We start from the raw sequence: 15,301 nt of genomic DNA, 5'->3' as shown, positions 1-15,301 counted from the left end.
CCATGAAACCAAGGTGGCTATGGTGGTTCTGGCAGCAGCAGTAGCTATGGGAGTGGGAGGTTTTAATTACTGCCAGGAAACAAAGCTTAGCAGGAAATGAGAGTCAGAGAAGTGACCAGGAAGCTACAAGTTACAACAGATTTGTAAACTCAGTCAAGTACAGTGGTGGCAGGGCCCTGCTGATTCGGAGAAGACATGTTTTAGACAATGCTCATGTGTATGGGCAAAAAAAAAACACCTCGAGGACTATATTTGTGACTAATTGCACAATAGGCTATTTCAGTTTCTATTCTGTGGGAAGTGTAAAGCATTTCAACAAAGGGTTTTAACGTAGTTTTTTTGTACCCATGCTGTTGATTGCCAAATGTAATAGTCTGATTACGATGATGAATAAATGTCTCTTGAAATAAACACCCCTCCCCAAAAAAACTCGTTAAACTAAAATAAAACTAAAAAGTCAAAGAAAAAAAAAAACCTATTCCTATTCTAATCCTAGCAGTCACAGGCCAGTGATCATATTTCCTCTAAGCTTGCTTCTTTCTCTACTATTCTCTTCCTTGGCAAACAATTACCAATCACGTAGCCTGAGAGTCATCCTCAACTCCTTCTTCTCCCTCCAGCTTCACATTCACTTAATCACTGAGGTCTGAGAACTCCACTCCAGAAGATCCCTTGAATCCAGCCCTTCATTCTTCTTACCATTAATTTAGTTTAGATCTTTATAACTTCTAACATGAATTATTCCGAATGCCCTCTCAAATGGTCTCCTCATCTTCAGTGAAACCCTACTCCAGTCCATTTTGCATAGACTTCTTATATACAGATAAAATCAAAACTTCTTAGAATGTCCCTTCATAAACCAGACCCTGCCTCTATATCCCATCTTAGCTCCTATAACTTATACCTTCCACCATGTATTTCTTAGATACAGGTCAAAGTTACTTTATAGTTCCTTGAGAGATTATTGGTCTTTCTTAAAGTCAGTGGTGGGTGAGTGATGGACCCATCATTTACTAGCTGTGACCACAGGCAAGTGACTCAACAGCTCTGTGCCTCAGTTTTCTCATCTGTGAATTAGGGATAACAACAATACTTATCCCTAGATTGCTATAAGAATAAAATACTGAATTATGCTATACACCTGAAACTAACACAATATTGTAAATCAACTATACTTCAATTTTAAAAAGTCACTAACAGTCTGTTTCATTAAAAATGTAACATCCATGATTCATGGAAATGAAAATTGTTAACGAAAAAAAGTTTAGATAAAAGGTATTTGGTGGTAAAGTACCCTTTCAAACTCTGGAAACATGAATTGATAGGGTATAGGTCTACACATGTTCTTTAAAGTGGGAATTATAATAAGTAGCTTACAGTCAAAGAAGTACAACTCAGCATATTATTCTTCACATCAAGAAATCACAGTGATCATAGAAAAGGTCTTTTACCTTTAATTAAAAGGATATTGTTGCTTACAGTCTGAAAGCCATGAAGAATAAAGGGGAACACTTCACATAGGAGTAAGATGCAATTTATTTCTACATTAAAGAGACTTTAAATCAGTATGCTTACTCCTTGACAGTAACAATTATTCAACACTTCAAGAAGACAACATGAATTACTAACTAGGTATAAAATAAGCTACAAGGATACAATTTACAACACAGGGAATACAGTTGATATTTTATAACTATAAATGGAGTATAACTTTTAAAAATTGTGAATCACTGTATTGTACACCTATAACTTATATATTATTGTATGGCAATTATATTTCAATTAAAAAAAAACAAATCTGCACTGGAAAAAAACATGAATTAAATCTAATACTTGTGCAATTGTTCACAGTCTTGGTGGTAGTTCATTTGTTCTATTATTACTATTCCTATTCTTCCTCCTACTACTACATATTGCAACAGTTTTTTGCTATATTCTTACTAATGATTTTGTTTAAGCAACTAATTTGAGAGATTGTAAGACTTTTGATATATTTTCACATTTATATTATGAATAGGAATTATGCTATCCAGAAGAAATACATTATATCTATGTTTCAACAAAGCTACTTAGAGCAGTAATAAGGCACTTACCACAACTTGGAGCACCTGTTCATTGTGAAGTGAGGAAGAGGAGGAGGAAGAAGAGGAAGAAGAAGAGGAAGAGGAAGAAGAATGGGAAGAGGAGGAGGAGGAATAAGAAGAGTCAGCCATCATTTGGCCTAAAGTCTGTATCAGCGTTTTTCCCAGAAGAAAAAAAGAGCTGAACATGGCAATTACACCAAACACCATTCCAAAATTGAACCTGTCAGGAGGAAAAAAATTACATAAATGTACAATCCCTCACAATCCACGGACTAAAAAATATGTTAACCAGCCACATTTCATTGCTTCAAAATAATGTCTAAAAATGTCAACAACTCTTGCTTCTTTTTCCTACCTGAACTTCAGATACTTGACTGAAGCACAGGTACTTGGCTCTTTAAGCAGTTCTAATTTACAATTCTCTCATAACTGAAGGGGGCTTCCCTGGTGGCTCAGTGGTAAAAATTCCACTTGTCATATAGGAGACGTGGAGTCAATCCCTTGGTCAGGAAGATCCCATAGAGAAGGGAATGGCAACCCACTCCAGTGTTCTTGTCTGCAGAATCCCCATGGACAGAGGAGCCTGATGGCCTACAGTCCATGGGGTCACAAAGAGTTGGGGACACGACTGAGCAGGCACAGCATGGCACATAACTGAAGAGGCTGAATGTTGTTCCCAATAAAAAAGTTTGTTTCCATTCATATTTTTTTCTCATTTACATAGCATTGTTTTGATCTTATTCTCATAGTTATGAAAGCTCTTTGACATTTAGAAATCCATTCTTTTTCATCTACCAATTCTACTGTTTGGATTTTATTTTAGTTGAATTTTGTCGTGGGCTTAAATAGTAATGTGGTAAAACTTAAGAACAGTTTCTTCTACTGTTAATAATTACAAGTCATTCTTCTATAGTTGGGGATAATCTATTACATTTTCTAACTTTTTGATTAGCTGTGTTTTTTCAAGGAACTTGTCCATTTCATTTAAATTGTCAAATGTATATGTATAGAACTGCTCACAATAGCTTTACCTTTCAAAATGAGTCTCACTCCATGCTGTCATTGCTAAGGGCCTGGGTTCAATCTCTGCTTGGGGAACTATTAATAAAATTCCACAAGTTGTGTAGAACAGTCAAAATAAATAAATGAGTCTCAGAATCTATAGTAATATTTCTTCCTCCAATTCTGATTTTTGGTTGTTTTCTTTTTTGTTGATCAGTTATGGTATGGGTTTATCGATTTTACTAATCTTTTCAAAGAATCAGCTTTTGGCTTTGTTGATTTTCTCTACTGTATACTTCTATTTCACTGATTTCTGCTCTTTATTATTTCTATTTTGTCTGCTTTGGTTTGCTGTTGCATTTTCTGGTTTTTGATGACCTCATTACTGATATTTAGCTCTACTCCAGCTGGAGCTAAATTTTTAACAAAAAGGAATTTAGACAAAGGCCCTCTACTCCCATACTAAAAATTCTTCAGCTACAGAAACTGTCTCTACGGTGTCCCGGAGAGCATTATAAGTCTCCTAACCATAAACACTATAAACAATGATTTTTAAAATATTTTAAATTAAAGGGATAGACCTAGCATAGCCAGGGAGTCCAGGGCCCTGCTGCTGCAATCTGGCTGGCATTGGTCTTACAGTAGGATAAATATTTTAAATATCCTTCCTCTGGATGGGTATCACAGAAGAAGCACAGAGGAAAGCCTGCAGACTTATAGGAGCCCTATTACTCCCACAACCCTTGTTTCTATGTGTGATGATGGAGGAGAGAATTCTCTTTTCCTGGTGGAAAATGCTCCATATACATTTTGCCTTTCCATTGATGTCTAACTTCCATGGTAAAATGTGTAAGTCTGAAGCGTACAGCTCACTGAATTTTTACGTATGTACACCCATGTATCCACCATCCAGATCAAGACAGAGAATCTTGACTGTGAATGTATGCAAAGCATGATGATGCAATCCCATAAATTTATATAAAGCCAGAAAGTTTTTACATGGTCAATTTTAAAACTCAGTAAACTGAAAAGGATGGAAACAGTTCATTTAACATGTATTTATCAGGATCACAATTACTAATCTAAACCAAAAAAGAGAAAATGAAGAATACCACTGGTAAAGTATCCTTGCTTTCCGCCGTCCCCAACTGTAAAAGGCACGATTGAAAACAGCAGTCTGCCATCTTATGTGAAAAGGGGAGATGCTCAATCCGTTGTTTTCCAGCCAGTCTTCATAAGAATGCTTAAAATATACAGATGACTGAGAGAGAAAGAAAAGTTCCACATCACTCAATTTGAAGAACAATTTATAATGTTTAACAAAATTAAAAAAAAGAAGTGTTTTCTACAGGAAAGCAAGATAGTGACTAATCATGTTTATAACTTTTAAAGCTTTACATTTATCTATTTTTTCAGGATATTAAAGTATAAGTCTTGGACTAGCTGGTCTGCTGAGGTCAGGGTCTGGCAAACTATGGCCCATGGGCAAAAAATGTTTGCTTAGAACAGCATTGTCCAAAAGAAATATAATGTGAGCTACAAGTGCAAGTCACATGTGCAATTTAAAATTTTCCAGTAGCCAAGAAAATTTAAAAGGCAAATAGAAACAGATTATTTAAAAAGTGTTTTTAACTAAAAATAACCAAGATATTATCATTCAAAATATAATCAATATAATTATTGAAGTATTTCACATTCTATTTGTTTTCTTACTTACTTATGCACTAAGCCCTTGAAATTCAGTGTCAACTTTATACTTAAGAGCACATCTCAGTTCCGACTAGCCCCATTTCAAATGCGAGATGGCCACGTGTAGTTAATGGCTACCGCACAGGACAGCACAGGTCTAAAAGCCTTGTTACACAGCAAGAGGTCTTGTGTTATAATTAAAAAAGACCCCCAGCCGATCCAAGAGAGGGGACAGGTTATTTGGAATCAGTGCTTTCTATACTCTTTTGAGCAACAACCCTAAGAACTTAGCCTGGATTTGACCATGTAAAAATACAAAATTTATCTAAAGTCATCTTAATCTCAGTAACTCAACATTGTTTGGGGTTGGGGAGACAGCTGCTTATATGCAGCTCAACGAACAGTTTTATCATTAGGAAAGTTTGAAGTCATTGAGTAATGTAGGATTTTGGACAATATAAGGCTGCTTTATATATACTGTCACTGACTTCTTATCTGTTACAGTAAGTATGATAAGTATTTTGTCTTATAGATGCCCATCCATTTGAGAAATTTCTGTCTCTAGGAGGATATTTCAGTCTTATCAGTCATAAAATATGATCTGAGTGTGAATATAGGTATCTGTTTGCCTTTGGATCCATAATGTTCTCTGCTCTCAATCTTCAGGTGAAGTTTTAAACCTGTATATTTTCTAGGACTTGGAAAAGGAGAGTGACATACGCCTCCAGGTGTCTACTGAGGAAATCCTAGACAAACTATGGGTAGAACAGCAGACCAAGCTGGGAGCAGAGAAGCTAAAGGGGCAGGCTCCTAAAACCCAAGATTTTTCCATTCCCCAGGCAGATACTTTGAATGAGAGTTAGGTCTTCTGCTCAAAGAACAATGCTCTCTTAGGGAGTTAAGGGCTGTTACTGAGAGAACATTTGTACTTTTTTTAAAAAAGCAAATACACACACACACACATATATACATACATGTTCATGTATGAGTATAATAGTGATGCCTTATGGAGAATCAAAGTGGAAAGCAAAAAAAAAATGGCTGTTACTGAACTTAAAGTGACATCCTGATCACCTCACACACTGGACTAGACTAGAGGTTTGAAAAAATTACTTTTATTTTGGATTTCTGTCACATATGCAACATGAAATCATGTGGGTTTGTTTTTTCCAAACAAAATCACTGTGTAAATAAGCACTGGCATGTATTACTGCTTATGACATGCTAAGCACTATGCCAAGTGTGTGCAGAGGAAGCACCTGGGGATCTTATGAGGATGCAGATTCTGATTCTGCAGGTCAGGAATGAGGCCTGAGAGTCTACATTTCTGACAAACTCCCAGATGATGCAAGTGCTGCCAGTCCTTGAACCTCAGCTTGAGTGGCAATGGGTTCTATGTGGATGAATAACATAATCCTCTCTACAATATCAGGAGGTCTTTACAACTATTGCACCTATTTTAAAGGTGAAGAAATGGAGGAACAGAGAGAATTTGCCCAAGGTCACACTGGTTAGGAAGGGGCAAAGCCCAGCCCATTCTCTAAGGATTCTACTGTATTCTTTTCACTTTGCAAGTTTTGTTTCCCTGGTGGCTCAAATGGTAAAGAGTCTACCTGCAATGCGGAAGACTCAGGTTTGACCCCTGGGTGGGGACAATCCCCTAGAGAAGGGAATGGCTACTCACTCCAGTATTCTTGCCTGGGGAATTTCATGGACAGAGGAGCCTGGTGGGCTGCAGAAGTCAGACGTAAGTGAGCGGCTAACACCTAAGTTTAAATGCTACAAAGTAACATTAAGTATCATTTCATTCTAACATTAAACTTAAAACACACACACTAAACTACAGCACCCTATTTAAAACGGTATTCATGACATGAAGGTTTGAACTAGTCATAATTGGAACTTTCATTAAATATTAAGAGAAGTTACATGATTTTATTCCTTGCATACAATACCCCCACCCCCAACATGCAACTTCAAAAAGCTGCCTGAAGCCTGTGGTCCGACAATTGTTAATATCCGTTACCCAAGTAACTTAAGAATGGGCTGCGTGCGAACGGTCTGTGGCGGTGGAGGGGGACGGGTATTAAGGCGGGGGGGGGGGGGGGGGGGCGGTTAGCGTGAAGAAACGGCGTCTAAGATACAAAGTAGAGTTCGAGTAGTTAGAATTTAGTTATCTAAATCCTCGCTACTTTTAAGTGCGGTCAGTTAACTAGCGGCATTGGCAGCAGTTAGGAACTGGTTAGAAATGCAGAATCTTAGGCCCCCGGCCTAGATCTGCTGAATCAGAATGTGCTTTTTAACCGGAACTGCAGACGATCGTACGCATTTTAAAGTCTGAAACCACTGATGTCAATCACACCTTGATTTAGATTCATTCCAATACCAGACTCTCTGGAGAGTCGCGACCTTAAAGACGAGGGTAAACTGCCCTTCTCAGGCAGACATTTTATTTTCCTCCCAGGTGCAGTGTCGTGGGGTTTGGCGAGCCCTCCCGAGCCCACTACCGGCGCCTCCGGGGCAGGACCCAAAGGCTGCGGGGCCTACGGAGCCCCGCAATGCGACTGCGGCTGCTGCGCAGGTCGCCACTCCCCTCCCGCAGCCAGCCGTGCTTCATTTACTCCACCGGCCACGCGGAAGGCCGCAAGTGGACACCGGCCGCACGGCTTCCAATCCGGGAGACACAGGGCAGGGGGAAAGACCTCGGGTCCCGCGCCCTGACCCTGCGCATCGCGGGCTTGGGCCTTAGGCCCGAGGCCCTCACCTTCAACACCAAGTCGGTCAGGTAGACGGCTGTCCAGCCGCCCACCACCACTACCACCAGCGATACCGGAATCATGGCAGCGGCGGGGGCAGCGCAGGGAAGGCGATCGCCGGCGTCCTCCCTGCGAGCTGCAACCAGCTGACCGCGCGGCGCCTACAGCCCCAGCATCTACGCAGGAACCAAGCTGCCACGGGTGCCTTTCTCGTAGTGGCCTAAGTTTCCCTCCGGATCCTTCTGGTGGCACATTCGGCCCGCAAGGATCGCACCGGAAAAGTGCACGGGGGCTTATTTTCGCGGGACACTTGGGCGCCGCAGTCTAGGCATCAACTAGCGTACGGCTTCCAGCCCTCTAGCGATTTCTTAGTCTTTGGCCCTCCCTGCTGTCTGGTCTCCATTCTCTCTGTTTCTGGTCTGGGGTGTGTAGTTCCTTTTAGTCTAGTGAGAGTTTGGGGTCATCCGAAATAATAATCGTCTCCGCCACTCAGACTGTCTTAGATATTCAGATTTAAATTAATTATGTTCAATCGTTCTTTTTATTGAAACGTTATTTACCCATAGCGAAAACGCAATACAGATTTCAACTGTTTCAATGAGTTTTGATAACTATATATCTGTGTACCCTAATCAAAATAGAGAACGTTTCCATCTCGGGAATTTTCTTTGCTTGCTTCCCAGTTAATCCTCTCCTCCTCCGCCCATTCCTACCCCTCGTTTTCTTTTTAAAAACCTTGTGTTAATAGAATCATACAGTAAGTACTCTTTTGTGTCCGGCTTATTTTGTTCAACATATTTTTGAGCTTTAGGTTCATTTCTCAACCTTTTCCATTATAAAATTTGAGATTGGTGCTACATTAAAAAAAAAAAAGTTCTAAACACCCTTACATATTTTTGAATGTTGACATGTACTTGATTATATATTGGCCTGGAGCAGTGGTTCTCAACCTTGGCTGTAACATTAGGCTCACCATTGAACTTTAAAAACTCCTGATGCCCATTCTATAGCTTAGACCAATTGAATCAGAATCTCAGAATGGGACCCAAGCCTCAGTATTTTTTAAACAGGTCATTCTACTTTGCAGGCAAGATTGAGAACCAGTCAACTAGATGATTTCTAATAGGAAGGAAAACTAATATTTATGGAGTGTTTTTTTTTTGTTTGCATTCTCCTAATGCCCAAGCCTTTAAAAGTTAAACTTGTTTTAGCTCTCTGGAAAAGCATCAGAAGCAATAGTAATACTAATACTGAAATATTGAGAATACCATCTTAAGAATAAGTATCCCAAATAAAAATGCCCCCTCAGCCTCTTGCAAAGTAAAAATATAGTGAATACAAGAAACTTGTATGAGAGATACTGCTACTCATTTGCCTCACTCTCTCATACTTTTCCTAAAGTTTTAATAATTTAGCACCATTTCTTCCAAGCTTCAAGAAACCTTATGATTCAGTTTTACATCTTCTTGCATATATGTTGTTATAAAATGTTTCAATTTATTTTGAACAAAGCTGGGTAAAATTATAAAAGTTTATATTCGAGCACCCTGTGATGTCACAGTTTTCCATGTACAGGTATCCCAAAAGTCTTTATGCAGTTTTAGCTTTTGATAATTTCAGAAGTATAAACGCTACAAACTTGAAAAAGCATCACTTGAAAATTTATATTTCTTTTACAGTTATTTAACTTGGAGAATTTTGAATAATTTTAAATTTTAAAATTTTTAGTCCATTGACTGAAACAAAAAACTGAATTATATTTACTGTTCAAAAATTTCTGAGACCAAAGAAACATGAAAGAAATTTAAATAATTTTATTTTTCAAGTGATGTTATGTGTAAGTTCATAGAGTTTGCACTTCTGAAGTTATTGAAGCTTAAAACTACACTAAGACTACTGCTACACCATTGTATTTGAACTGACTTTTGTTTGCTCTTGTATAATGACTAGTTTTTAACTGTTTTTTCCTATGATGAGAAAATTAAGAATTAAAATGCTTCTCTTTTGTTAGCCTGAAGCCTTGTCTGGACCACTTTCTGAGAAAAAAAAACCAGATACTTTGTGGCTATCTGATTACCCAAAATATGTAGGAAATGAGTTGATTGTGTTTTTCTGTTCCCAACCTAAATTTTTACTTATTCAACTGACTTGATGTTCACATTAGGGATCCAGCAGTCAAAACTAAACACTGAATAGAATCCTGCTGGTTTCTGGAATTTATCAGTCATGGAAGGTAGCTGGTGGCAGCAGAAAAAACAAGATAGAGGATGCAAGGTGGCAGTAAAAAACATCTGTATTCCAAAAGATCAAGGTATTCTTAGAATAAATGTGATCTACTTTACAAATAGTTTCAGCTTTCTGTCAAGTAACTACCTTAAAGAATGCACAGTCACGCTTTTATTCATATCATTTTATATAGCATATATTTTTAGAGGGGCACCAGGTATACATTTTGGCTGAATGGAAAATAGCTACATATTAGGGACTTCCATGGCTGTCCAATGGTTAAGATACCACACTTCCACTGCAAGGGGCATGGATTTGATCCCATGCACCTGAAAAAAACAGCTACATGTTAAAAATCTGGCTGAAGCAGAGTATCACTATCATATAATAAACTTCTGAGATACCAGGATCAACATGAACTATAAATATTAGATAACACTAATTTAAAAATACTACAATTTTGTTGTTAAAAATATAAGTATTCAGATTTTTAGAGTTTGACATTCCCTGCAGGAATATTTATTTCTCATCAATGTAATATTTATTTCTCATCAACTTCTTGGGTCATTATACTCTACATTTATGACACTAACTTATATCAGTCAGGATAAGCTTGGGAAACCAGCCCTAAAATCCCATTGGCTTAAAATGACAAAGATTTATTTTTTGTTTGTGCTACATATCCAACATGAATTGGTAGACTGATGCAGATTCCATTTTATCATGCCCAGTTCTCAAAGTGAGGCTTAGGATTTAATGCAGCAGAGAAAGAGGACTAGAGTGTTTATCACTGACAGAAAAATGCTATGACCAGACATGCAAAAAATGCTATGACCAGACATGCACGCATTACTTCCATTTCTGTTTTATTAACCTAAAGTAATCAAGTAGCTCTGTCTCACTTAAAGGGCAGAAGGAGTATAATCCTTTGTATACCTAGAAGTAGAGAAGAATATACCTGGAAGTAAACATGAGTGTCATCCACCACATAAGTAGATGCTCTCTTTCATACAATTGGCTTTCAATAAACCAGTCATCTGAGTTTTTCCATCTGTGTTTCAGTTTTGTTTCATGTAGACTAATGTTAGCATCTTCCCAGAGTAGAATAAGAGAATCTTTTCAATCACTACCATGTAAGAAATACTTGTACCCTGAAAACATCAATTTGATTACTTCTGCCTCAGGTTCCTGGAAAAGGTCAGTTTTCATTCCAATCCCAAAGAAAGGCAATACCAAAGAATGTTCAAACTACTGCACAATTGCACTCATCTCACATGCTAGCAAAATAATGCTCAAAATTCTCCAAGTCAGGCTTCAACAGTATGTGAACCATGAACTTCCAGATGTTCAAGCTGGATTTAGAAAAGGCAGAGGAACCAGAGATCAAATTGCCAACATCTGTTGGATCATCAAAAAAGCAAGAGAGTTCCAGAAAAAACATCTACTTCTGCTTTATTGACTATGCCAAAGCCTTTGACTGTGTGGATCACAACAAACTGTGGAAAATTCTGAAAGAGATGGGAATACCAGACCACCTGACCTGCCTCCTGAGAAATCTGTATACAGGTCAAGAAGCAACAGTTAGAACTGGACATGGAACAACAGACTGGTTCCAAATTGGGAAAGGAGTACATCAAGGCTGTATATTGTCACCCTGCTTATTTAACTTATATGCAGAGTACATCATGTGAAATGCCAGGCTGGATGAAGCACAAGCTGGAATCAAGATTGCTGGGAGAAATATCAATAACCTCAGATATGCAGATGACACCACCCTTATGGCAGAAAGTGAAGAAGAACTAAAGAGCCTCTTGATGAAAGTGAAAGAGAAGAGTGAAAAAGTTGGCTTAAAGCTCAACATTCAGAAAGCTAAGATCATGGCATCTGGTCCCATCACTTAATGGCAAATAGATGGGGAAACAGTGAGAGACTTTATTTTCTTGGGTTCCAAAATCACTGCAGATGGTGACTGCAGCCATGAAATTAAAAAATGCTTGCTCTTTGGAAGAAAAGTTATGACCAACCTAGACAGCATATTAAAAAGCAGAGACATTACTTTGCCAACAAAGGTCCATCTAGTCAAAGCTATGTTTTTTCCAGTAGTCATGTATGGATGTGAGAGTTGGACTTGGACTATAAAGAAAGCTGAGCACTGAAGAATTGATGCTTTTGAACTGTGGTGTTGGAGAAGACTCTTGAGAGTCCCTTGGACTGCAAGGAGATCAAACCAGTCCATCCTAAAGGAAATCAACCCTGAATATTCATTGGAAGGATTGATGCTGAAGTTGAAGCTCCAATACTTTGGCCACCTGATGCGAAGAGCCGACTCATTGGAAAAGACCCTGATGCTGGGAAAGATTGAAGGCAGAAGGAGAAGAGGGTGACAGAGGATGAGATGGTTGGATGGCATCACTGACTCAGTGGACATGAATTTGAGCAAACTCTGGGAGATAGTGAAGGACAGAGAAGCCTGGTGTGCTGCAGTCCATGGGGTTGCAAAGTTGGAGTGGGAGTGCCTGAGGCCGGGGTGCACTGCATGACCTTGGGCATTGGTTTCCTGTTTGTCATTTTTCTTCTGAGGTATCTGTCTTCTTCAGATATCTGGTTATTTTGGCCTATGAACTCATATTCCCATGGAGGTACTGGCTACTTGGCCTGGCAGTATCTACAGGTAATGGTTGAAGGCCAGCCCCTAATCTGGGTCAACTCCAAAGTTCAAGAGAAACAGCAAAAAGGTATTCCCTGTAAGCAAAACCTCAAACAAGGCAGTAACTTAATTATGTGCTGGGGCCAGGATGTGAAATAGAGTCTCCTGTTAACTCTCGTCCCAGGAAGCAAATTCCTGGGTCAGGGGTACACCTTTGAACCCACTTGGAGAAGGCAGCCTCCATAAGCTATAAGGATCTGAGGGAACAGGCAATAGATAAATAAACAAATAAAAGAAAATTAGTGTGCCAGCCTTATAGTACTACATCCAGCTTTATAAGAAGAGCCAGAAAAATTTTCATTTATTTAGCACTACTTCACTTGCTGTTTTTTCCTTTAAACAAATTGTCTCTACCTATTCTACTCTTTTGTATTGAAGCATTCCACGTGGGAAGGCCCCAGGGCCTTGTAGTGAATTCCCTACAGAGGCTTCAGAGAGACCCAAGTGTGAATCAGAAACAAGGGTGGAGGGAGGGGACGTATGTATACCTATGGTTGATTTAAGTTGATGTATGGCAGAAACCCACACAGTATTGTGAAACAATTATCCTTCAATGAAAAATAAATACATTTAAAAAATGAAACAAGGGTGGCCAGCAATGGAGCCCGAGAAAAAACAGGGTGAGCAGGGAGATATGGGCAGTGCCTTTCTATACACTGTCCTGAGGAGACATTCTCTAAAACTGACTAAATGAAGCACCCTACATCACCAAGCTCTTTCTGGCTAGCAGTGTTCAGGATGAGTAGCGCAGAGTGCCTTCGGGCCAGCGGTAGCCTGTGTACGCTCAGTACACTTTCAGTTCTGGAAGTTTCAGTAAACACCCCCAAGATGCCTGACACGTCAAACCATGAAATTAAATCAGGTTAGGAAAACCTAATTGTATTTTAACATTTAAACTCTCTTTCTTTGCTCTAATTCCATATACCTCAGGCCACCTTCTGATAAATAGACACATCATGTAGCTTGTTTAAAGGAAAAAGTATACTGGTCAGACAGTTAAGAATAAACAAGTCCACAAAATAGTTATTATTTCTCAATAAAAATTAATCATGATGCATATTTGTATGTATGATTTCATCCCTTGTGGTTTGTGTGAATCGGGATTTCTGAGAGAAAGTTCACAGACAGTAACAACAAAGAGCCAGACTTAGACCAGGGTGGATTCATCAAGGTAGTAACCATCCTCCTAGCCCTTCTCAGCTGTGTACCTTCCTTCCAGCATCTACAGTTCATATGGCGAGCATGCTGAGCCCTGCTGATGGAGAACTTAAAAACACAAGAAGCAGGATGAGGACACTTGAAGTGTGGTTGCTTATCTCAGCACTCTATCAAACCTTGCCTCAAAAGTCAACAGCAGGGACTTTCCTGGGGGTCCACTGGTTAAGATTCTGCCTTGCAATGTGGGGGGATGCGGGTTTGATTCCTGTTGGGGAACTAAGATGCCACATGCCAAGGAGCAACGGGTTCCACATGCAGCAACTACTGAGTTGGAGCGCCACAACTAGAGTCTGTGCCCTGCAAGGAAAGATCTCACGTGATACAACTAAGACCTGGCACAGCAAATAAATAAATTTAAAAAAAAAATTTAAAGTCAGTAGCAGTTTCCTGGTGGCCCAATGTGATGTCTTCTCAGTCTTCCTCCCACACTCTCTTTGTTACTTAAAACTGTTGACCACCACCTGGGTTCCCAGGAGTGCTCTCTGAGGTAGTCCAGACTGGAGAGAGATGGGAGGGTGAACTTGAGCCAAAGTTGGGAAACTAAGCACAAAAACCAAATATTTATTAATCATCTGCTAAATATGGGTGCTAGGCATATTCTTTTAGGTATCTGAGATGTATTAGTGAATACAAGAGACAAACCCCCCTGCCCACATGAATGAATATAAATGACGCCAGGAACATTAATAAAGGACTGCCCTCTACGTTCCTGTAGGGTTTTTTTATTGTTTGTTTTTAGCTGTGCTGGGTCTTCATTGGGGTGCATGGGCTTCTATCTGGTTGTGGCCCACAGGCTTCTCTAGTTGTGGTGTGTGGGCTTAGTTGCCCTGCAGCATGTGGGATCTTAGTTCCCTGACCAGGGATTGAACCCACATCCCCTGCATTGGAAGGCAGATTCTTAACCACTGGACCACCAAGGAAGTCCCATTTCTGTAGGTTTTACTCTCACTTTGATTATAGTACTTCCAACATATTATTGCAATTACTTGTTTATATGTCTGTCTTGCCTTCCTGTACTGTGGGCGTTGGTATGGCAGGGATGTCATATCTTATTATTCTGCCACACAGCAGGCATTCAACAAATGCCAGTAGAATAGATACCTGAATGAACAAGTGAAGCTGAACTGCTAAACAGGCTGTTGAGTTCTAATGTCTTAGAGAGATTATGCTTATCTTGGTCTTAGAGGAAAATAGGTTTTATGTTAGAAAGAAAAAAACCTCACAAAACAAGAACACTGCACTAAAGGAATACCAAACAGCTATCAGCGCTTCTCTCTATTCCTTCCCGCTGACACCCTAGGCAAGGCCACCATCATTTCTCTCTAGATTAACAAAACCATCTCCCAACTGGTCTCTCCGCCTCTTCTAACCAGCCCTCTCTCCTTTAGTCTGTTCTCTATAATGGAGCCAGGGAGCATTCTAAATTATAACTATGACCATGTCACTCCCCTCTAGAAAATGGTGCCACTGTTTTGTATTTTAGTCAGTTTTTGCCATATAACAATCCCAAGTCTCAGTGACTTACCAAAAGAAATACTGTTTTCACGCTCTCAGGTCTGTAGGTTGGTGGTAGTTCACTGGCCAAGGCTACATTCAACTGGGTAGGACCCCAGACTTCT

At 39.4% G+C, this 15,301-nt stretch overlaps 1 protein-coding gene across 3 annotated transcripts in view; it reads right to left on the bottom strand.

Annotated features, from left to right (window-relative positions):
* MBTPS2 (membrane bound transcription factor peptidase, site 2) overlaps positions 1-7,734 on the bottom strand; it is a 44,388-nt gene extending 36,654 nt beyond the window's left edge. For all 3 annotated transcript variants that reach the window (XM_020883014.2, XM_070462378.1, XM_020883016.2), the window contains exons 1-3: positions 7,540-7,734; positions 4,199-4,347; positions 2,094-2,304 (exon numbers count right to left, since the gene is read on the bottom strand). In XM_020883014.2, coding sequence (XP_020738673.1) covers positions 2,094-2,304; positions 4,199-4,347; positions 7,540-7,614 — 435 coding nt within the window. In that variant the 5' untranslated portion in view covers positions 7,615-7,734. The remainder of the gene's footprint in view (positions 1-2,093; positions 2,305-4,198; positions 4,348-7,539) is intronic.
* Positions 7,735-15,301: the final 7,567 nt, after the last annotated feature.

This window comes from Odocoileus virginianus, unplaced genomic scaffold (assembly GCF_023699985.2).
Source record: "Odocoileus virginianus isolate 20LAN1187 ecotype Illinois unplaced genomic scaffold, Ovbor_1.2 Unplaced_Scaffold_4, whole genome shotgun sequence".
Lineage (NCBI taxonomy): Eukaryota > Metazoa > Chordata > Mammalia > Artiodactyla > Cervidae > Odocoileus > Odocoileus virginianus.
Note: the sequence above shows the minus strand (reverse complement) of the source record. Positions and strands in the feature narration are given on the sequence as shown.